Source organism: Netta rufina, assembly GCF_964035555.1.
Source record: "Netta rufina genome assembly, chromosome: 16".
Classification (NCBI taxonomy): Eukaryota; Metazoa; Chordata; class Aves; order Anseriformes; family Anatidae; genus Netta; species Netta rufina.
This window is the reverse complement of record NC_140140.1, coordinates 11,798,867-11,823,179: the sequence shown is the minus strand read 5'-3', so window position 1 is coordinate 11,823,179 and position 24,313 is coordinate 11,798,867. Positions and strand designations below refer to the sequence as shown.

The 24,313-nt window shown below is 39.1% G+C and overlaps 2 protein-coding genes across 4 annotated transcripts; one reads left to right on the top strand and one right to left on the bottom strand.

Annotated features, from left to right (window-relative positions):
• Positions 1–255: 255 nt before the first annotated feature.
• Positions 256–7,135, top strand: CTSZ (cathepsin Z). Its single transcript, XM_084296864.1, has 6 exons — positions 256–440; positions 851–1,014; positions 2,807–2,986; positions 3,577–3,727; positions 3,984–4,146; positions 4,600–7,135. The coding sequence occupies exons 1-6, from the start codon at positions 301–303 to the stop codon at positions 4,711–4,713; spliced, it is 912 nt and encodes a 303-aa protein (XP_084152990.1). The 5' UTR covers positions 256–300; the 3' UTR covers positions 4,714–7,135.
• Positions 6,939–16,229, bottom strand: NELFCD (negative elongation factor complex member C/D; the record flags this gene model as incomplete). 3 transcript variants are annotated; one of them, XM_084296862.1, is made up of 15 exons in its annotated part: positions 16,108–16,229; positions 15,682–15,857; positions 15,428–15,537; positions 14,642–14,751; positions 14,212–14,319; positions 13,037–13,189; positions 12,229–12,359; positions 11,605–11,770; positions 10,849–10,983; positions 10,342–10,481; positions 9,569–9,683; positions 9,149–9,244; positions 8,774–8,914; positions 8,276–8,405; positions 6,939–7,875 (listed from the first exon to the last, which is right to left on the bottom strand). In XM_084296862.1, the coding sequence occupies exons 2-15, from the start codon at positions 15,711–15,713 to the stop codon at positions 7,841–7,843; spliced, it is 1,602 nt and encodes a 533-aa protein (XP_084152988.1). In that variant the 5' UTR covers positions 15,714–15,857; positions 16,108–16,229. The 3 variants fall into 3 exon arrangements, with proteins under 3 accessions (XP_084152988.1, XP_084152987.1, XP_084152986.1); XM_084296861.1 differs by having other exon boundaries at positions 15,682–15,797; positions 16,108–16,205; XM_084296860.1 differs by lacking the exon at positions 6,939–7,875 and having other exon boundaries at positions 8,214–8,405; positions 15,682–15,797; positions 16,108–16,205.
• Positions 16,230–24,313: the final 8,084 nt, after the last annotated feature.

Below are 24,313 nucleotides of genomic sequence, written 5' to 3'. Positions count from 1 at the left end.
GCACACCAGCCTAGCAGGCTGAGGCTGCCCTGATCCAGAGGCAGGGCGCAGAGCGGGCCCGGCCAGTTGATCTCCCTCATTACACGCGCTCCTTCCCCCCTCAGAAATTAATTACACCCCTCGGGAATTAATTAAACGCCCTTCGCCAGCCTTCCACGCCTCTCCACCACCGAGCCCAGCGCTAGGGGCTCCCCTCAGCGGCTCCCCGAGGGCAGCCGCGCCCGCCCACGGCAAGGCCCCTCCCGCCGCCCTTAAATCAGCGCCGGGGCCGGGTTCCTGAGGAAGGCTCTGCAGCCCAGCATGGAGGGCCCGGCCCGGCTCCTCGCCTCCCTCCTGCTGCTGCTGCTCGTGGGCTGTTTTGGCCTCTGCCGGGCCGGCCTCTACTTCAGGGAGGGGCAGAGCTGCTACCGGCCGGCCCCGCGCAGGGCCGTGGGGCTGAGGTGAGCTGCTCCGAGCCGGCCGGGGGCTGCCCGCCCGCACCATGGGTGCCAGCCCCGGGGCTCGGCGGTGCTGAGGGGGAGCTCGGGGATCAGCCTCAGGGACAGAGAGGGGCAAGGGGAGGCTCGGGGGGGCTTTGGGGGGGCTCCGGGGCTGCCCCGACCCTCTCACAGCCCTCCGGGCACCTCACGGCTGGGAGAGCCCGGTCACGTTGTCTGCAGGCACATGACCGGCGTCACATTGCGAAAGGCTAGGAGTCCTCCTTGTTTGTTTGTTTGTTTGTTTTCCTTTTAACCCCCCCCCCCCCTTTTCTTTCTTTTTTTATTTATTTATTTTTTTTTTTACCTTTCCCTCATTCACCTGAAAACATACGGATCGGTAACGAGGGAAACTCCTTTCTGTCTCCATGCAGAACCTACCCCCGGCCTCACGAGTACCTGGACGTCTCTGCGCTCCCAGAAAGCTGGGACTGGAGAAATGTCAACGGCATCAACTACGCCAGCACCACTCGGAACCAGCACATCCCGCAGTACTGCGGGTCCTGCTGGGCCCACGGGAGCACCAGCGCCTTAGCAGGTATGTGCGGGGCTGTGTGCTAGCTCTGCCAGCCAAGGTGTTGCCCTCAGTGACTTCAGTGTTTCTTGCTAAGCAAAGGAAGTTTATCTTAAGGTTACAAAATAGCTGATGTGAAGAAAAAAAGTGCCGAGTTGCTGCAGTGACTAATGTAGCAAAACCAGGCTTAGACATCCGTGAATACCCCAGGAAAAGAATAAAAGCCAAGCTGGTAGCTGAAGGCAGTTTTGGTTTCAGTAGAGAAAGCAGCCAGAGAAAGGCTGTCCCTACCTGCTTAAAACTATGTGGGGTTGAAGGGAAACACTGGGATGGTTAAAAAGCTGTTTGCAGAGAGATTACATTTATAGCTCCTGCTGAACTGTTTAGGGCCTGGAGAAGGAACTGGGTGTACTGTCCCTCACCTTGGAGGGGTGGTGCTGGTAGAAGCAGATATAAAGCAGTAAGTGTGTCCCCTTCCCTCTGTCTGTACCTGGGGCTGCTGCACCCTCCAAAGCAGCAAGGGGCTGTGGGCTGCTCCAGCAGCGCCTAGCTATGAGGAAATGAAAGGAGTTGCCCTTGGTGGGAAGGGCCTATGCAGTATTACCTTAAAGAGCCCTGTTATTTAAATGAATGTCTACCGCAGCATGCAGACACAGCTGGTTTCATCAGATGGGTATGTCTGCCCTTTTCTTGGGAAAACGGAAGTAGAGGTTTATGTTAATTGGTGAAACGCTCCCTCTAGAGAGAATATATTATGACTTGTATGTAACGGCTTTGGCTTAGTAACATACAGGAGAAATTGTTTGCATAGGATGTTTTTAAGAAGATCAGCTGTGAAGGAGAAATGGAGGAAATACTACAGAAATAGGGAGACAATGCAGGTGTGCGAGGAGGCAGAAGCAACTGTAAAGTCTCTGTTCTTAAGCAATACAACAACATAAATGTGTGCGCAGTACTAAGATATATAGCTAAGAAGCTGCTAAATTTTATCTAACTTTTGGTAAAACTTTATTGTGTATGTAGGTGTGCATGTATGTGTGTTGAGTGCCTAAAGCATTCATTCCTTCTGCTCTCGCTGAAAGACTAGGCTGGGATAATGCCTTGCTAATTCATACGGAGCACTCCTCCAGTTCTTTGTCAAAGTAGAGTTGAATGTCACTAGTACTAATAGGATTAAAAGTACTACAGCTGCATGACTTAAGCCAGTTAATACCTTGTGAGAAGCAGTTTATAAATATTGATTAGGAAGCCAAATAAGCTAGCTGTTTCAGGCAAAGTAAGGCAGCAGGATGGTGATGCCTGTCTGAGATAGCAGAATAATGGTGAGATGTTTACTCAGTGTGGCTGTACTTCTGAAAGCTCTTCCTTGCTTTAAGCTTGTGACAACTGTCTCCCAGAGACCTGGGCTGCCTGAGCTTATGATTGTCTGCATGAGTTTATGCGCAACTCTTCTGTAGAGAGAGAGCACGCTCGTTTCATGATGTGTGTTTAAGGGCCAGGAAATAAATCTAGTTTTCAGACACTGATGAATTAAGAGCTCTAGAGTACTAGGAGGGTTGAAATGGGTCTTACTCATCTGCATCTTTTAGATGAGCTTTTAATGGAAAAACCTTGTAATGAAAACCCACAGAAACTCAGCCTGCCTATTTAAGTAGGTATTGAGACACACAGCATGACCTATAGCTGGGGCTTTTCCAACCACAAATACAGTTGTCTGCAAATAGTTACAGGTTCAATGAAGGCGAGGGTGTTTCAATACTAGTAATGTAACAGCACACATATTCCACTAACGTTTACTGATTGCTTATACTTGCAGATCGAATCAACATAAAGAGAAAAGGTGCATGGCCTTCTGCCTACCTCTCTGTACAGAACGTGATTGATTGTGCTAATGCGGGGTCCTGTGAAGGTGGAGACCACACAGGTGTTTGGATGTATGCCCACGACCACGGCATTCCAGATGAGACCTGTAACAACTACCAAGCTAAGAATCAAAGTACAATGCCTTTTTTTTTTTTTTTTTTTTTTGCTGTAGGGCTTCAGCCCAGATTTGTCAGATTTTAATATAGAGAAATTATAATTTTCTGTGTTGTTTTATTCAGTTTACTGATTCCTGCCTTTCAGTGTAGTACCAGCTGTTTGACTGACAGGTTTCCTTACAGGTCTCTGTCTAGACAGCATAACACGCAAACTTGTCTGGACATGATTTCACCAGCTAAAGTGTTTAAACTCAATCTTTTAAGTCGGTGATATACAATCTCTAGTGTAGTAAAATACTTGCAAGAGTCAACCTAAACAAAGGAGAAATGAAACTTTTGTTTCCAGTATTACTGGAATAGTGTCTGTATTTATAGAGAAGCACAACTGAACAACTTTCTCCAAGCAGTTGTGCCAATGAAGTGAAGAATAATAACTAGCGATTATAGATACTTTAAGTGTAATTTCCAGAAAGACAATTAGTTCACTGGAGATAAGTAATCATACTTATTAGTATCTACCTCAAATGAAGCTAAATAAAAAATCAGCATGTTATTAATTCACAGGAAGAAAAGCATTATCTTGCAGTGATGATCTTTCTCTTTGTAGAATGCAAGAAGTTCAACCAGTGTGGAACCTGTGTCACTTTTGGAGAATGCCATGTGATAAAGAACTACACTCTCTGGAAAGTTGCTGACTATGGTTCTGTCAGTGGAAGGGAAAAAATGATGGCAGAAATCTATAAGAATGGACCAATTAGGTAAAAAAAAAAAAAAAAAAAAAAAAACCAAAAACTTTATCTACTAGTAGTATTTGGATTGAAATACTTGGTATTCAGTTTAGTGACTGAAGTGTACTTCTCCAATTGAGCACATAGTAGCAGCCCTGCACTTATGCAGACTTCAACTTGTTCGTAGAAGACTGAGCTCAGAAGTCAAAATGCAAGAAAACAGATTTTTAGCCAGGCTCCCACCCTGATTCCTGTGTATAAAAATGCTTGCTCTGTTTTATTACAGCTGTGGTATAATGGCTACTGAAAAGCTGGATGCTTATACTGGAGGACTCTATACAGAGTACAACCCTTCACCTACCGTGAATCATATTGTATCTGTGGCTGGCTGGGGTGTAGAAAATGGAACAGAATACTGGATTGTTCGCAATTCATGGGGTGAACCCTGGGTAAGGAAACAGAAGAGTATGTTTGCAGCACTGCTTTAGAGGAAAGGTGGAGTTTTACACACTTGCTAAGAGGATGCTGCAATGGCAGCTTGCAGGTAGAAAGTAAAACTTTCTTTGAATTAGACTTTCAATAAAAAAAAAAATCTAAGCTGAAGATGGATACTTGATTAAAGTTTGTTAGGTAATGTCAACTCAATCCTAAATGCTGCCTTTTCATGGGCCACCATAAATCTGTTAGTTGTAGGCAAAAACCAAATCATATACATAGAACAGAAGCAGATTGCCCCTTCAAAAAAGGCTGTTCTATAAATGTAGCGCTATACTTCTTGAGTGAATTCGTAGCTTCACTTCTAAACCATTCCCATTTGGAAAACAAAAAGATTCAGTAGCATAGTTTATGTTTTCTAAATCACAATGTCTCTACTTATACTAATGCAAATTAATTCTCTACAGGGTGAAAGAGGATGGCTGAGAATTGTGACAAGTGCATATAAAGGTGGAAAAGGAGCACAGTACAATCTTGCTATTGAAGAGGACTGTGCGTATGGAGATGTTTTACTTCCTTGATTCTGTACTGTACATTTTTCTGTTTAAAGAATAGTCTAAAACTTTCACAGTTCAACTTTCAGGCAGTTTACGAAATTAGTCCAGATAACACAACACACAGTATTAAAAATAAAATACAAGTTGCCTTCAGATAACTACTTAAAATTTAAAAATTAAAGTAATTTACCAATGAAAAAGTGTTGTCTGCTTTGATGCACAGTATTTAAATCAGTGTCTTACAGAAACTGTATGTAAATTTGTGTATAAATATATATTTTTAAAATACAACTTATGCAGATGTAACTAAAAAACTATGCACACTATACTTACACTAAACTAACAGTAGCGAGCAAATATACAATTATGCAGCTATAAAAACAAAGCTAAGACCAGATATTTTACATTCAAAAACTAAATCTCTCTGTTGTATCCTTGGCTTCCTGGTGAAAAAATATTGCTGCAAGTCTCGTGTGATGCTGTTGCTTTATCCAACCAAAATTATAATAGGAATGTTGATCAAAAGATGTTAAAAGTACTTATCTACTTAGTCTTTTTTGCTTTAATATATGACTGGCTGTACTATTTTTCTCCTAGAGAGGCAAAATCTAGCCTGCCACAAGACAGAGCTCTCCTCATGCTCACTAATGAGTAAAGGTAGCAAATTCTATTCCTTAAAAATGAGTCAATTACTAAGTGGAAATCAGTGCCATATTAAGTGGCACTGCTCATTACATTTAATAAACTGACAATGTTCTCTTTAATGATTGTGTTTACAGTGTAAGAGCTTATTAATACATGTCTTCAGTCATATTTTATTACTGTACATAACAAGCATTCTAATGTGGCAGACTAGTTACCCAAGCCCTTACCCAGGATGGTACTGCTTTTACTAGGCTTATTCTTGTGACGGAGTTGTTCAACAATGTGATATGTAGCAAACTATAATGTTTTAAAAACAAATCAAATGAAATTATATTAATCCTACCCTCTCTATGTTAAAGCTTTTTAGTGGTATAGCGAAGTGTGGGGGGGGGGGGAGATGATAGAGACAGGTTCAGGAAAGACTGCTGCCTTTTATTAGGTAGTTTCTCCAACTTACCTTGGTTTTATCTGCCTTATAATTAGAGGCAATTATGCTTAGCAGAATGAAACAACAGAGCTGATAGTGTCAAGATTGTTGTGCTATTCTGATTATCAGATATCAAAGAGAACATGTTTTAGATATGGTTGATTTGGCCCTAATTCTGGGTTCCTCTATAAAATCACTTGCTAATCATTAGCTGTTGATCACCTACCATTCACCTCTTCAGTTCTAAAGACTAGAATAGACATTTAACTCTAGGCAAAAGGCAATCAAGAATCTCATGCTGTGCATTGGTTAGTTCCAGCTACTTCCTTGGCTTTCCTTTATCATAGTAAAATGACTCCCCAGTGACAATAAGATTAATTCTGCCAAGCTGCAATGCCTACTGTAAGTTAAGTCCTATTCAGCAGAAGGATGGGGGAGTATAATAGCATTGACAGCAGCAGCATGGAAGTTTTACCCAGTTTAATATCATAAGCCATGAGTACAGAGGAACTCAAATGTATAAAGGAAATGATATAAAACTTGAACAAGGAGAAAAGCAGAAGTCTGCTTTGTCTGAACAGCTGTTAACTTTGTGGTGGAGATAGGAACCAACTGCTCTTGATTATCACTAAGATGGTATATGAGGCAGGGCTACACACAAAAAAGGAAGAGCTGTAGGGTAAGTTGTTTTTGCAGTTCTTAATTCTACTAAGAAAGGAATCCAGGGTCTACAACAAACCAAACTCATGTGCTAATACTACTTCCAGTAGAATGAAGATAGGGTCTCATGCAAGTTTAAGTAGCAAGACATTTAAAAGATGTGCAAAGAAAGGGAGTTTTGAAGGTCCATTTGGAAAAAAAAAAAACAAGTCATGTGAAAGACTGGCTGAAGAAAGGAAAAATGCAGTCCTTTTAGCAAGGAATGGAGAATCTATACAATCGATTTCTGTCTCAAATTGTCATGGTAGCCTAGAATTCCCCTTCATAAATCAGTGACAGCAGAAAAGAGCAAAAACAATTTAGATCTTAAGTTTACAGCAAGTTGACTTAAAATGTCACCTTTTCTTTTAGAAAGTACTTTGAAAAGTGCAGATAGTCTTGGCTATACCCCTTTTAAGTAGTATTTCTATGTACAAAGAGAAATCCAGGCAGATGAACAGAAACAAACAGTGGTCTCTGGAAAAGAAAAGACCTTTATTTAAAGGTACATTGTAATCTTGGGGGTATCCCTAACTTCAGTACCAACCCAGACAGAGTACAGAGTAGTATTTAAAAAAAAAAAAAAAAAAAGGAAGCCACATCACAGTAATGAAGCTTTTGCGCACACGTTTTTTAGACAGCAAGAAAATTCTGACATGGTAATGAAACTTACCAGTAACATTTGATGCATCTATTTAACAAAAAAAATAGATTCTGAAAGATACCACACTCACATTGGATCCATCTGTTAATACAAAACTAACATTGAGTGTTACACCTCAACCTCTATTATGTAGAACATGTTTTCTCATAGCAGTACGTACATAGGAAATTTAAAATTTTACTATAATACAAAGGTGAGAAAGAGGCATCACGGACCCTGCAGCACAGAGGTAATCATGCTTTTTCCATTTTTTTTTTTATACTTCCCAACTCACAAGATCAAAGCCTATAGCATTCAAGATTTGTAGTCTTCAGAGAACTATCTGCAGGATGGGTTAATTAAGAACTACCTCCCCCATTCTTCAGGTTTTATATATTACACATGAAGAATCAGTGACAAGTTTTGCAAGTAACTGAAAAGAACATTCTTTGAGACAGGTTTGTGTGTCTCCTGCTACCCACTTCAGAATATTCAGGTTTATACCAATGTGTTCAGTAACAGAAAATCCTTCAGTATTATTTTGTTTTCCAAATTACATTAACAGTTCTCTGATATAAACCTCAAGGTCACCATGCAAGTCAATCAAATGCCCTTCAGTCCTTTCTTTGTCATTTTTTTTTTTTTGTTGTTGCTGTGTTGCCCACCTATAGAACCTTATGGTGGAGGGTATGTCAAAGTAGGGATCATGTGCTCTGCGTTCTTGATTTTTCCACTGCTTAGTTCACCATAATAAAGTTAGATTTGCAGTGAGCTTAAAAGAAAGAAAAAAAGTAAGTGTTCAGTACATTACTGTGATTTATCTGTCTGCATGTGGAATTCTGCATTACATAATTAAATAGAATTTTAGGGTCTGAGCAGGTTTTTTTTACCCCCCCTAGGAAATGAGTATACTATGAAAAACTACTTCCTTCCTTTTTTCTTTACTACAGTGTCAGCTCTCCAAAAGCAGTATTTGTCTTCAAGTTCCTCAACTACTGCTCAGAGATTCTTGATTAAAGAAAAATTGCTAAACAGAGGCCCACAAAAGGGAAATAACCTGTCAAAGTATCTGGCAAGCATTCTTATTTTTAGCAATCCTGTTGCTAAGCATTATTTACAAACTGTAACAAATACACAAGGAAGCAGATGTGCAATGGACAAGCATGACTTACCTATAAACTCAGTGACAGGATCATGTTCACCTTCTGTTTTAATAGTACCTGCAATACTTTCATTCTCCAAGATTGGAAGAAAAAGCTGTACGAAGTCTGAGGTATATGGAGGAGCAATCACATCCAGTACCTGAAATGGTAGACAAAATTGGATTATTCTTCCATTTAGGTGTACGGTAGAAATATTACTTAATTCACAATACTCGTCTCAAAAGCATACAAGTACTTGGACTTCTAAGACCTTTTGTTGTCCATACAAGTAATTGATTACATATTCTTGTGGTACTGTACCTTAATACTACCAGAAGTCAAAGTTCAGTATGACTAAGTCCTGTCCTTGTGAATACTGATATTACATACATTGCTCAGAAACCCATCTCTTAACTTCAAGTATTTTTGAATTTGGGGCAAGCTGACTTGGTATCCATCCAGCCATATACAGCTGATACTAAAGTTTATCTCTACATGTTAGTAAACACATTTTTTTTTGCTGCTGACCTCTGTAACAAAGTATCTGATGAGAGAGATATCTGTGTCTAGCTTCTCCAGGCATTTGCGGATATAGCTGACAACAGGCAGGACGTATCCTCGACTGAGTAAGTGCACCATTCTATCCAAGAGGGTTTTCTTCAGTTCCAGCTGACAAGGAGGGAAAGAGAGCAGGGTGAAGGAGGAAAACCAATACATTAGAAATATACTCTCAAAAGCGTACAATTTTCATCGTTTATTCTTATAGACTCAATATCTGCTATGATACGATCACTACCATGTTCCTAACTCTTAGAACTGCTGTGACAACTGCTGTGATAACAGCAGTTACCCTAAGAAAGCATAATACAAAGGAATGCAAATAACGAATCCTTTGATAATCACCTGCTCCATTACATCAAGCTGTGAATGTTCTGTTTCAAAGAGTTTGACAAGAAGTTGTAGAACTTGGGGATGAAGCAGCTGATGGCATGTACTGATCTGCAAACAAGATAAAGTAAGATCAACAGAAATTCAATTTAAAAACCAATGTGCTACTCTTATTAGACAAGTTTACATTGATGTTTATTGCCAGATGTACATTCTTTTAGAAAAGTATACCACCACTTCTTTCTGTAATGCCCAAATTTCCCTAATATAAATAACGCTGAGCTGACAAAACCAAACAATTAACTCCAAACAGAAACAGATTCATCTTTGTATATTTACTGTAAACGACAGGCATTCCATGAATTGGGTGTAATTCCAGTTACAAGGATAAAAAATGCTTTTGCTCCCCAACGAGCTTTATCTGTACACTTTTACCTCATCCAGTAATGCCAGATGAACTGGGGTATGATCAGTCTGCAGCTGGAAGTATCGTGGTTCTGACACTGTCCAGTCCACCCACTTCAATACACCCATTGCCACCACTGGAAACCTACGGAAAAAGAGGTCACTTTAGAACATGAGCATCCAAACAATCATCATCTTCCAGCATATTCTAACGATTGCTAGATTTTCATAATTTAATTTGAAACAAAATTAATAAAGCTCGAAGTTTTATTTGAAGAGTTGTCAGCATACATAAAGAGCCACCTTCACCCCCAATAAAATTAAGAAGCTGGAGAATAATTTTTTCTACAAAAGACACTACCTGCTTAGCACAAAATGCTAAAAGCAGGCAACATAATTCACATGCATGCCGAGCTTAATTCAGTTTATTCAATATCTGCTGTTTCATACTACTGAGAGAAGAAAGAACACGTCTATTGCTAAGAAAGCTGCATTCGGAAGACAAAGTAACCTGTCACCTATTTCCAATGGCAGAGCCATTTCTTGGCAGAGCCAAGATGTCCTGCAACATGAGAGGTGCAGTTTGCAATGGAAGCCAGAATTTGTATCCTCGTGAGGGAAAGATTCCAAAAAATCAAATGTACAATTTCGAAAGCTACTTTTAGACCATATATTCACCCATTCTACAGTGAGGACATTCTCACAGAGCTGCCCACAAAGGTACTTCCATTTAGCAGTACTTTTTCTTCTAAATAATACTTCCCTTCCAAAAATGGAAACTTGTGACCAGTCTCTCTGCTTACCTGATGCACTGATAGAGTGTGCTCAGTTCTGCAACCAACTCTGATGCTCCTTTGTTCTCATTGCAACACAGATTGTGAACGGTTTCAATGGCTTTTGAAGTTGACTTGAGTTCATCCTTGTTTATGCTGACTCTCTTGTTCTGACAAAATACAAAGTTCAGATGCAAGAGACACAAATACACAGGGAGTCTTTGTTTACTTAAGGAACTGTAGCTTGACATAACCCTAAGACTACATTGTATTTCTCAAAGTTAGACTCACAGGAAAGTTTTAGAAGAAAAAAAGTGACAATGTGCTGAAATAGAAGGAGATTTGCTTTATCTAATTCCCAGCTCATTGATACTTTTTTCTTCTAAAAATCCACATAAAAACATTTCACAACAAAATAAACAAACCAAGATGAACATATAATTTTAAACTGAGCAACTTAATGACCAACCATTTTCTTCAGCACAGTTACACCACCATAGGTGAAAAGAAAATGTTACGCACAGAACTGAGCATTACCTTTTTCCACATCTCTACTACGCTAGCTGCATATGCCAGTATGTGAATGTATTTGTGTTTGTGGTCCTGGTTGATCTTGGCACCTGGCTTAAACAATGACTGCATGAAGAGGTCCAGAAAGGCAGGTACTCGAATCTGAAGAAAATGAATGGTTTATTAGAGTCTGAGAATTATGAGAAAAATATATTTTTTTGCATCTAACGTGTCTCCCATAAAGCGAGATTTAACGGATTCCTCCTCAGGAATAAGTTAGATGGTTTCTGAAGAAACCTGAACTTCTGACACTGGCACACACACAAAAAAAAAAAAACATACAAAAAGAGCAGCAAGTTAGAAACCGTATTACTCAAGTATCTAAATGCCACCATTTGTTACCAGAACCCATTTTAGAACAAGGCAGTAAAACATGCCATTTACAACTGCTTGTAACAAAATGCAAAATTGATATAATTTTTTGTTTTAAAGAAGGAAGTGAATTCCTTAACATCTTTTACTTCCTTCCTATTGGGGAGTTCTTTAAATTAATCAATTATATGTAACAAGGCAGATCAGAATGGTTAAAAAAATAAGATGCTAACGCAAAATACAATACAAATAGTAGTCTCCCATTTATACATTATTTAAAATTACAGATGGATGAGCCTGAGTGATAAATTCCATCTTGTGTCAATACATTTAGCACAGTAAGACCTCAGATTTTTGAGGCTACAATAACAGAAGAAAGTTACAGAGTTTAAAAAGAAGACGGCTACTAACCAGTTCTACTGGAGGTGGGTCCATGCTTGTAAACATTTTGAACAAAACGGTGATATCTGCTGGATTCAGAGCTCCTTTGGACAGCATTGCACCAAGAGCTTGACACGCACGAGGGTAAGAGGCTGCAGTACCCAACGCTAAAGTGATTTGACTAGCATCATGGCCTCTAGATGAATAACACAAACATACATAGCAGCTTATTTTATTAATTTGGACAATTCAGTTCTAGCCTCACTGAGGCAACAAGGTACACCCCATGTAATGCAATACCTGGTGACAGAACCTCTTATCATGGGTAACTAGAGAAATAGACATGTATTTTCCTGGTTTTATTCTAAAATGTGCATCAAATAATAAAAATAAGTATTTTTGTAATAGACAGAAGCATAAATTCTTTGTTATTCCTACTTCAGTTCTCCCAGTACAGGACAAGGAACTTTTCTGTTGTTCTACATATTAAAGCCTGCTACAAGAACTGCTCTGTTGCTAGCAATTTCACACTACCACAGACTGAATAAAAAACAAAGAATTCTCCTTTTGCTGGTAATCAAGAATGAGCAAAAAAAAAGCAGATTACAGATTATGACGACTTATCTTTCGCTTATAAATATAACAGGCGCTTACTTCTCATAAGCATATCGCTGAACCTCCTGAGCAATCCGTCTGACAGCTGACCCTCCTTGCTCTTCTTGAGATAATATGGACATCATAGCTTGAGCAAAAAGATACGTGTGCTCTCCATGGCAAACCATCTTCTGCGAAGGTGCACATGAAAAATATTACCAGAAAACAAGAAATACATTTTTATTATTACATTGCCTTAAGAGGAAAGATTTCAATGAAATCTACTAATACAAAAGGAAGAGAAGGAAGACAAAAGTACAGAAAAGCATAGTCTATCACAGTGCATTGATACCATGCAAGAAGAAATGACTACGTTGAGAACGTATGTTTTTTAGATGCCAGAGAGGAAAAATTAGCCTATTCATACTTGGCAATATTTAAAAAGTAAGCCAAGTCCAAAGCCATCCAAAAGTCATTATGGTATTTCATAATAAAGAACAAACAATACATTGAATCAGATGGCAAATTTCACACTGATGTGGATGATAAAACAATTATTAGAATTTGCCAGAGGACTGATTAGACTGATCTTTAGATCTTAAATTAAATGTGAAAGAAGACAGTTTTTCTTTTTCCTTTATACAATCCATTTAAGAAATACATGAAATGTTACATACACAGCTCAAAACATGGTTGGTGACAGAATCACCAAATTTGTATTTTTTAACTCATATATAGCTTCTTTTCATAAAATTCTCTAAGACTTCAGAAAATGTCAAGATTTTCTATAATCCCGCAATGACTTGTATATTCTAACTGGAAAGGAAAAAAATATTTTTCCCCACATAAAAAGGAACAGAGAACTTACGGCAAACTCAGGGAGGTTTTTCTCAAGGTTTTCTTCCCCTCCATCTAAAATTGTTGCCAAAGATGTGCGCAGGACTCTGGAAAATACTTCCAGTTGCTGACATGCTGTCGAAACACTGGTTATTTCCCCTTGATATCCAGCATCAGATATAAGCTACAGCAAAAATAATAAAGAAATGAATAAACAAATCACTTAATACCTATATTATTTAAGATGATATTTCAGATATCCTAACAAGCCTAGGAGAACACATACACTTGCTGGAATTCACATTCATCATTTAGAATACAAAAACAGAAACCAATGAATATCTGAAGTGAAGTGTTGCACTGTGTGCACTTGTAGTTCACACAGGAATCAAGAACTATTTACATGAATTATTCCTCCCATATAGGAACGTTATCTCCTAACAGGAGATTAAACATGCTTTTACTTTATGTGTGCCAACAAGAGCCACAAAGCAAGATTAAGAATTAGATACCTTTGGTACTTGTGTACATATATATGGATGTACACGTGTAATAAATACAATATATAGTAATAGGGTCTTATGCACACACATACGTGCATGAGCAAAAAGCCCAGGAGAATAACTGTCACTGGGGAAAAAAAGCATGTAAGAACCTTTTAACAACTATTTCCCAGCACTCACAAGATAAAACTGTTCTTATAGCACAAAATTAAGGGAATTCCAATAACATTGCATATAATTTATATCAAAAGGTATCCAACGCTGAAGTCATCTTCAAAAACAGAACAAGTCACTAGGACATGGCAATAAAAATAAAACTAGAGATACAGACATTCTCGCTATTTTACTCTTAAATAGCAAACTAGTTTTGTTTCACTGTTGTATAAAAACAAAGGCTTACTTGAAAGCCTTTGAATTCACAACCCAGTAACCATAAAAATATGATTTAGAAAACACATAATGCACAATTTTCAAACACAGATCAGAGCAAAAAAATCTTAAAAAGCAGGTCAAATTGGAAGACTACATGCACAATCGGTAGGACAATTCCTCTCACCGATATGTACTTGTACTGTTCTGACATTTGAACAAGTAGTATTAACAAATACACATATGAGATACAGGCAATGTCATAGCCAACATTTGATGCCAGAACAATTAGCCTGGTATGGATCATCTCATTTATTACACTTGAGCATACTACCTTCACAGTAAAATTAAGCATTAAACAGTCTGGATGGGCTTCTGCCAACTTGTAGAAGAGATCTCTCCATGTTGTGTGTGCTATCATTTGCTCAAGCCATGCTGGAGTCTGAAAAGATTAAAGAAATAGAAATAAACATAAGAATATCTACTTGTCAATATCATTAAAAGTAAGCTTTTTACCTCTCAGGAGTCTAAGCAGTTGCTATGCAGGACTTTATCACAACAAAGGATGCATTCCACTTTTCTAAGTTCTCTAAGCCCCTGAGAACTCTAGTGAAATAGAGCTGGTTTTCTGAAAACGGTTGATTAGCTGAACAGCTTAGAAGACAGTTTTCCATCCCCCATCATCTACTACTCCATCACACAAAGACATCTATACAGGATCCACTCATGTCATGTAAAGACAGCAACATGGATTCCATGCATACCTCTCCTTCCTCTGTGAAGATGGAATCTGCTTTCCGAGGATCAAAATGCTTGATAAGTAAGCTCTTTAAATGGTTTTCCACAGTCTCCTGAACTTGCACTGGCTCAACACCTGTACAGAAGGAACAAAAAACTTGGCAGATACAATCCAATCAAACATGGCAGCAAAATTTTCAATAATGTTCTATCATGAGAACAGAAGCTACTCCGCAATTTACCAGAAATTTATCCACAGGTAGAAGGTGAGAGAAGAACCATCAGTTCTATTCTCAAGCCATGCAGATACAGACATGTACAGATTTTGAGATTCTCCATCATTTTTCCCAAATGCAAACTATGCTTAGGTTCATAGGCAGGTTATACTAGCCCTTTTCTCTTGCTCTCTTCATCACTCATGCTAACAGCAATGCCAGACATCTCACAAGGCTGTCACTAGGTGTGATACCAAAATATCCTAAACACAAAAGAGATTACCAGGATTGGTGCACAAACCCACGTTACTGCAGGCTAGAGTCCATCTGCTTTAAATATGTTAGGTACCAGTAGTTTTGACAAAAACCAATAGATTACTTATTCTCTGAACAGAATCAACATATTACGATGTTACACAAGAACTGAAAGGAATGGCAATACGTATCCTGAAGACGTCTTTCACATAAAGAATTTAGTCACATACATATACAGGATAACAACTCTAATATGATCCACTTTTCAATATGATCAAACTTGCCAATTCACGTATTTACGATGAAAGACGGACTATGGACCCAAATTATACAGTATCTTACCTGTTTGAATGAGCCATTCTGCCAGCAAATTTACAGTCTGTGCCACTGCTGTATAGTTTTCAGAAAGAAGCTGGATGACATTCTCTGGAGAGCCTCCTGCTTGGAAATATCTGATGAAAGAATTAGAAAAGAGCAATTTGAAAACTCTATTAAAAAAAAAAGGCAACTCTAAAAATAAAGGGAAAATAACAGCATCGTTTATTTTTGCATACTTCCATACAAAACAGTAGCACTGCACAGCAAGCTGCACTCACCTTTTTAGCGTGTTAAATATAGACGGCTCCATGATGTAGTCAGGAGTTGAAAATTTCTTCAGGCATTCTTGCTGGACTTCGGCATCATCCTCTCCCTCCCCGTCCTCATCGTCCTGCTGTTTGCAAGCACCGCCAGGTCAGTCACCTCAGGTCTTCCCCGCTTACCCCACAGCACACTACCAACTCCCGGAAAAAAAAAATACCCGATTTAACAGAGCAGGCGCAACCCCAACAGCACCTTGCTCTTGTTTTCTTTCTTTTTAACCCCCAAAACCCAGGTCCCACAGCCCCGGGCGGACCCCCACGCTGGGCAGGGCTAGAGGAGAAGCCCCGGAGCCCAGAAGGGGGGCAGGAGCCCGCCGGCCCCCCGAGCAGCCCGGCGGGACGGCGACCCCCAACCCCCGGCCGCTTCAGGCCGGTTCTCACCGCTCCCCCGTCTGCTTCGTTGCCCCACTCCGCCGCGCTCCCTTCGAAGTAATCGGCGTCCTCCATGGCTCCCCGGCCGAAAAACCCGCGGCGACGGCCGGAACCAGGCCGCGACCGGCCCCCGGGGCGGAGCGGCGCGGAATGGCGGGCGGCGGCCGGGCGGAGCCTGGCCCGCCCCGGGGCCGGCCTCAGCTGAGTGGAGGCGCCGCCGCTGTTGGGTTTATGGAGCTGTGAGGGCGGTTTGTGCTCGAAAGCCGTCGCCCTCCTGCCGCTTCGTGGGGAGTTTTTCGCCCCAGAGCCGGTGTGAGGAGGCGGCCGTCACCTCACGCCTCAGCGCCGCTCCCCCTGCAGCGGGCGTTCGCTGCCGCGCAGCCACCGCCCGGTGAACGAAGGCTGAAACCACGCAGCAAATAGTAGTGAAATAGCACAACCTAAAAGCCGTTCCCATGGTAAAAGTAAATAAAGTAATAAAATAATAGTAATAAATAAGCTTCCCTATAGCACCAGGCCTCCCAAAGCCATAGCAACTCAGATGGAAACTGCAAGAAAAGAGAAAAAAAATTGGATCATCATACTGTAAAAATGTTAGGAAAACAACAACAAATTGATGGTAATTATTACATATTATCATATGGTTTAAAAATTAACAGGTAGAAGGAAAAAGCAGTCCCTCTAAAGAACGAAGAAGGTACCCTTGGTATAATGGAAATGGCAAGATTGTAAGGTTTTAGGACCAGAATCAGTGTAACAGCATCCCCTAAACTTGCTGGAGAATAATATTAAATCAACCTGTCTTTTCTTATTTGTTAAAATTCGTTACTTCTAGCCTAAGACAAAACCCTGGAATCTTTGATCTAAAAAGACAACAGACCAACTGAAGCCCCTACAGGTAACGGTATGGGCTGTTAACAGGTTCATTTCCACCAGCAGTGAGGCCTGCACCATGTGGGTCTCCTTTCCTCAGGCTCTTGCCGTCTAGTGTCCCCACCAGAGGCAGGCAGTCACATAAAGAAAACACGACTGCTCCCCTGGCCACAAAGCTGGATGCTCAGGGCAGCGGCTGTGCTGAGGTCGGGCCTTGGTGCTGCCCTTCCTAGGGTCTGCCCACAGAGGCTGGAAGGAGGGCATCAGGCTGGGGTGCTGGCCTGAGGCAGGGAGGGATCTGGGAGTTACAGACAAACGAAAAGGGGCCAAGTCCTAAATGGATGCTGATCATACAGCGAAGAGATGGGTGTTACTGAAACAGGAGAGCTAGAAGGCCTATCTGGTGATAACAATCAAACTTGTAAGGACTCCCGTGATATTTATGCTACAAAACTTACTGTCCAGATGAACAGAAAAATTGGACAGTCCTAGCACCAACTGCCACTGAGAGACAGAGTGGTATTAGGTATTAATGCTACCAGTAATTTCAGTGTCTGACTCTCAAAACCACAAGTTCTGTTGTCTTTATATACTCGCATCTCTTTGTTTTGATTGCAGTAACAGAAACTTATTGATAATATTATTATCATTTTAATATAAAGAATGAACAATACTCAAAGCATTTCCTTTCAGCTTTCCTAGAGGAGAAAACTAGGGCCTTGTACTAGAGCCAGACATTAGCAGAGTGGCCCTTTGCAGAAGAGCAATATTCAGGCATTCCCCACTGTAGGTCAATAAACAAGCAAAATCAGAACAGAAACAAATTTCAAGGTATCATTTAAACTGCTGGAAAAACAAGTGTACCAGAAACTGATTTTGCAAACTAAACTGTTACAGCTTTGAATGGAAATAATGTTGGTTGTCCTCTTGGTTTAACCGTGTTCTCCCATACAATTTTTCAGTTTCCGTGAATTGTTCACCACTGCATATAATAAAAGCACTTAGACTTACCTGAGTGTCCCTGAAAGATTTTATTATCCAACAAATGCAGGCAACAAATTTCTCACTGAATGCGTATTTGACTATAGTTTGTATGTAAAATATTCTCGAGTCACAGTTCCCAACTAATGAGATTTTGATGACAGCATATTTGAGCCAAATCAATGTTCTGTGAAGGCCAGCCTAGGACACTCTGCAGCATGCCACGAAGAAGCTCTAAAGGCAACCTAGGCAGTAGATGTGGGTGAAGAAGAGCCACATCTAGAGACTGTGGAAAATTATTTATTTCCCAGCTATCAAATTCTGTTGTTTGATTTTTGAGCAAATTGCTAACTTGCTTTGTTTCAATATTTCCTACCTAAAGGAGTGCTAAATATGACACAGGTGATCATTTCATTCCTTCCTGGAACAAAAATACATTCCAAATGGAAAGCTGACCTCTAACAAAAGTGTTTGCCTTTTATCCACGTTTTTTGTATTTTGTAATTGCTAGCCTTTTGCAAATCAGACAATACATTCAACTAGAGATCAGGTAACAACTTTCAAATTCAGTAGGAAAGTACAGCAGCATCAAATCATCAAATTAGGCTAATGAGTTTTGGCTAAAGAGTTCTTTTCAAGCAGAACTTTTTTTTTTTTTTTTTTTCCCCCGCATTACCGTGACATTGACAATTTGACAATTCCTGGCAGCAGCGTTAGTCCAGACATTGAAGTTATACATCGAATGCTTGACAGATTTCTATGCAACTGAAAAGTATTCAGAGGTACTCAGAGACAAAACAAGGCTTATTTATATACTGTGGATTGATTAAGATCATAGCCTTGCAACTCTTTGAGTATTTTTCAACATAAGCTTATAGTGGAAACATTTTTTTTCAAAGCAAACTCTACAGTTTAATTGCATACTGATCATTGGAAACACTAAGCTTACACTTCACTTCTCCCTGTTCTGTAAGTGCATTTTTTTTGTGGTTCCTTAGATGGAGACATCCTGGCCTTTTAGCTAAATACATTTGCTGACCTTGAAAAGTTATGTAAAGATCCCAAACTTGCTCACTTGTACCTGGGAAATTAAGAATTTCCCAAATATTTTTAAATGTCCAAGGTGATGAATTTAGGAGCCTTTTTTATCTAGCTTTCCCTAGTTCCTTTGTACTTACAATGAGATTGTCTCATAACTTTTTTTTTTTTTTTTTTTTTTTCTTTACAGCTGCTCTCTTCTTGCTTATCAACCATATATATTACAAAGAGTAGACAGGGTGGGGAGACAGGGACAGTAGAGAGTTGCTGAATTGAAAGGTAGCAGTCTTTGGACCATGATGTTGGGCAGAACCATAAGTTGTAGGCTCCTGTTTTAAACCACAAATATGTTAACAAGAGCCACTGCCTGCAGCAGCACTGGGCATCTGGGCTCCCTTACACAGATGAACTGTTGAAACCCAGCACAGCTTGCCCTGTGGGAAACAGAACTCAAGGTTAGCACCAAAACCTTCATCAAATCCGTTACTTCAGTTTGGATGTTTTGCCTTTAAGTAAAAAGTGATCAGAAATTAAAAATGCTGAGATACATAATGAATCATCACACACATACTTCAGGAAAGAGACGCTGTCTCCTCTGGTTCTAGGGTTAATGCAAGTTTAAAACACTTTTCATTAATACTTTGAAGTCTTACATGTATTTGGTTTTATCACCCTACCTCTCCATTTGCCTTTTTATGGAAGTTCTTCTGATACTGCCAACAGAAAACTGATAACATACTGGAAATTAACCAGAGTGGAACCCCTCTCCAAGTAGCCTTCCTTCACAAGCCTGATGATGTGATTCATAACCCTTATACAGCTCTTTTCAATGCCTGATCTCTACTGGCACTCTAGCATTTTTGTTGTAAAAATAGTAATTCCAAATTCATATCAAATACAGGAAAACTATAAATAGAAACAGTTATTCACTATCTACAATTCATATAAAATCCACAGCCTAAAAACATTATTAGTTTGCATAACAGAACACCAGAACTGAGAGAACTCCCGTGATTACTACTTCCATCCTAAGCCTGTTCTTTGTACAGGCTGGAGCATTAGTTTATTTCATACAAAAGTATTATGCTTTCATTTAATAAAATAAGTGCATAAATTAAAGTGAAGAGATACATTCACATTTTAATTCTGAATTTGCTTACATTTGTCTACTGGTACCCCAGCCTCTGAAAGCTTGTTATGCTAGATAAAACCCTTAGGGTTGGCGTCTTCTCCCCCAAAATTTGACGATTCTCTTTAGATTTGGGACTACATTTAAAGGCTTTATTTTTTTCCTGCCATTAAATCAAAGGTTTTAGGGGCAGATTTCCTAGGTGAAAAAAAAAAAAAAAAAATCTATTTTAATGTTTTCTTAAAAAAAAAAAAGTTATATTACATACTCGATCTGTTACCCTTATTGCATAGGTATCAGCAAGCACTTGTTTTTGTTGTTTACCTAGGGAAGAACTCCCTATTTTTTCCACAGAACCATGCTACGTTCATAGAACCCAGAAGCTAGAAAAAAACAACTCATGATTTTTATATGTTTAATCCAACAAGAGATGAGGGCCTTGCCAGCTCCTCCCCAAGTTGCTGTTTCCAATAGACTTGTGCTTTAAACTGTACCCATTTTGCTCAGCTCAGTACATTAAAAGTAGACCGAGTAAAAAGCAGCTTTAACTTTTAATAACATGAGAATCAGGACTGAAAACAATTAGTTATGAAGCCAGCACTCATGGCTAACATTTTAGCATTCTCTGCAATACAGTAAAATACTCTGAAGCACTTTTTCAACATAGTAGCTGAGAGACGTCCATCTCCAATATTTAATCTAACTGGTTACGTCGAGGATTAAAGTCGGTTCACTCCTGGCATTTCTATCTCGTCAGTCAGCAGAGAGGAGATTTTTCATGGCTTTCAGCAGCAGAAGTTCAGAAATCCCCTTTGTAGCTTATTTTATTTACAAAGACACTTCAAAGATTGTCAGAAAGACTTTTTCTCAGTGGATGAAAATTCAAAAATATCCAGCTGAGGAAGAAGGGTACAGTTTTGGTTTTGGACTGCAAACAGATGTTTGCTCGTAAATATTTTTACTGTTACACAAACTGAACATGTTTTCAGGGATGAGGATCTGCTCCTGAGTGAGATTTCCACTGATAGCAATCTATGGCCCTGATCCTACTTGTACAGTTAGTAGGAATTTTATCGTCGACCACCATGGAAGAGGTTTTTTATGTGCCAGCATTATTAGAGACACACATAGTATATTAGATACAGCTGGGGGAAAGAAGAGAACTTAGTCTCTTCCAGAATACATTACATCATTTTGTATCTTGCAGCAACGTCATCCGTCCTAGACATGTGCATGGCACCAATCACCAACAGCATTATCGCTAAGGCACTGGCCTGGTGCTCAGATGACACGGGTTCTGTCTCCGTAGCTGTGGTCCGTTTCCTGTGTAATCATATTTAGACCTTTGGTTTTTCCTGGTACATCATTCTTCACATTTGAAAACAGGATATAACACAAAACAGCCTACATCTTTTACAGGAATATTGTACCACAACTAATTACAAGGCGCGCAGATTTTAAAGTGATGAACATCAGTATTTCATGCATAGATTTACTGGTAAATTATGTTGCAGGTATCAATTATGTGCAACATACTGGAACAGACATAGCTTCAGTTCCTCTAGAGCTAATGACATACTCTAGGTTAAATCCTATCCTCAATGCCACGATTCAAAATAGTTTTTAGATAAATAAAGATAAGCCCTTAGGGCTCCTATCTCTGACAACTGATCCAGCATGCCTTCATGCTTTTGCACCAAAGTCTACTCCTAACAACTTCAGATCTCCCATTTCAGCCTCTCAGAGAGCAGGTTTTAATGCTTTTGGAAGCAGCTGAACCTTTTTTTTTTTAGTCTATAGTCAATTTATCTCTCTACATTTAAAAAAAAAATCCTTCAGGAGATATCACTACTCTGCTGCATCACACTGGCTGCTGAATGTGTACTGATGTACAAATTGCTAAAAGTTCTTGGGTTGAAATAAGTTACTGCAAATGCACAGTAGCTGATTTTGAAACCACAACATCTCTACGATTTATTATTATTTTTACAAAATACCCAAAGTGATCAGACCATATTGTAGGTTACTGGCTTGCCAAAGGTTATGTTTTTAAATCAAAACCATTTCTGAGTTACAGAAGTGCCAAAAACAATCTTGAACCAGTTTTGTTTTGTTTTTTTAAAACCAACCCCCATCCAACAAAACAGTTGTATAACTTAAAACAGAAACAAGAGTTTGTGTTGGAAACTGTTTAAAAACCAACCCACCAAATCATGCTTGAGCAGAAGCCTTGTATGGCAAAGATATAGCTTAGGGCAATTTAGTGCCAAGATATAGACCCGCTATGGGTTTATAATGGAAATACTGACACAACCTCAACTATAGTGATGCAAATGTGCCCTAAAACACTGTATTTGCTTTTATTAATAAAGTGGTAGTGTTTACATTTGCAGGTATCTTACACTTCAGCATCACGATGAATACTGAGTAGAATGAGTAAAGTTTTGGCTGTAAGGTCAGAAGTTTCCAAACAGATGAATGAGACAGAAGTGAAAGTCCTCAATCATGAAAACAAGAAGTTCAAATAAATAAATAAAACAAAACTAGGAAATACGGGTAAGCATTAGGTTGGAATGGTTCAATTAACTGCAAATTATGGCCACTAAATTAGAAAGACATAAGAAAACACAGTAACTTATTAAATAGCAAGCATTAAAGCTTTATGTTTTTTGTATTAAAAAAAAAAAAAAAAAAAAAAAAGCTGTTAAAAATAAGACTTGCATTTACCAGGCCACCAAACTGCATGGACTAATAAAGAGACTAACAAAGGCAATACTGAGACATTAAGACACACACACACTCCATACTTGTGCAACTCAACCATATTCAAAACAATTGCCTTTATCCTCACTTAAGAAAGGAAAAAAGTCCCCTAAGCATTTCTGTTCATATAAAGCTTTATAGGAAGGTTTCTTAAACTGTTTCTTTCTTATATAGCTCATTGTTATTATGTACCCTTCTCATTATTAGAGGAAGAAGCTGATTTATTTTTACTTTTATTTTTTAATGGAGATGCTTTGTTTCTCTCAACGAGAGATTACATTCCTTACACCACTGCAAGTTTTCCCCATTTATAAATTTGGTGCTTACACCATGTCCTACTAGGCTTAAGAAAATAAGGGTTGGCACTCAATTAAAGATTTTGGCTCCTGTAACTGGAATTAAGGCTCACAATGAATTTCCTTTCCACTACGTGTCCCCCATTTTTACCTATAGGAAACACCAGCCCTTAGCCTACAGGCACTGGATACATTCTTAAATCAAAGGGGGCCATTTTCAGTCATTCTCTCTCACAGTTCTATGAAGTTTAGGTGGCAACTTCCTAAACGTGTGAACAGGAAAGATCTTTTTTCAAAAATGAGTATCAACTGCAGCTGAATTTTTTAGAAAATTTAGTGTCTTCTGAAAGATCACTTCTAATGTTGAGTTGAGAGAGATTGGGACATTAAATCCATCAAGTCCCCAACTGCTCTTAACATACCTGAAAATGGATGAGGCAATTTATTTTCATTTAAAAGTTTAGCCACAAAAGCAATGAAAACTCACAATCCTGAACAGTTTCAGTTCTTAGTATTAAAGGCATCTGATACCTGAAGCAAATCTAGCTGCACAGACACCACTGACCACACCCTAATTTAATTTAAACTGGACCTTTTCCCAAAAAAGAAACTTAACACAGGATCTTGGATGGAGGGAAGCTAGTGTGAAAGGCAAAGAGGCAAGTATTTTTGTTTGTTTTCCTTTTAAAGTCACTGCATTAAGATCCAGATCAGTTTAGGGGTGTAAATGAAGGGGAAACAGGGATGCTTGAGTAATATAGGCTAACACTGTTCTAGATGTGTTATTACAGTTGTAATTTCTGACTCTGTACAAATTGTACACGTAGGTTTAGACACATGAAAAAGTAACACACTCACAGAGACATAAAACACCTAGGTATAAAATATAAAGCAGTGTAGTAGTTACTAAAATTACATGCTCTCTTATTGCTACAGTGATTTTTGCTCTTTTTCTTTTTACTGTACCACATGTTGTTCTAAGCATATAATTTGCATAAATTATTCAAGTTTAAGAAAAATCCACACATCTTCACTTTAAGCTACTTATATAGTTAATATAAAACAAAAAAGGTTCTAAAGTATCTCTTTATTAAAAGAGAAATAAAAATGTCATTTGAAACTGGAATTCAGTGGC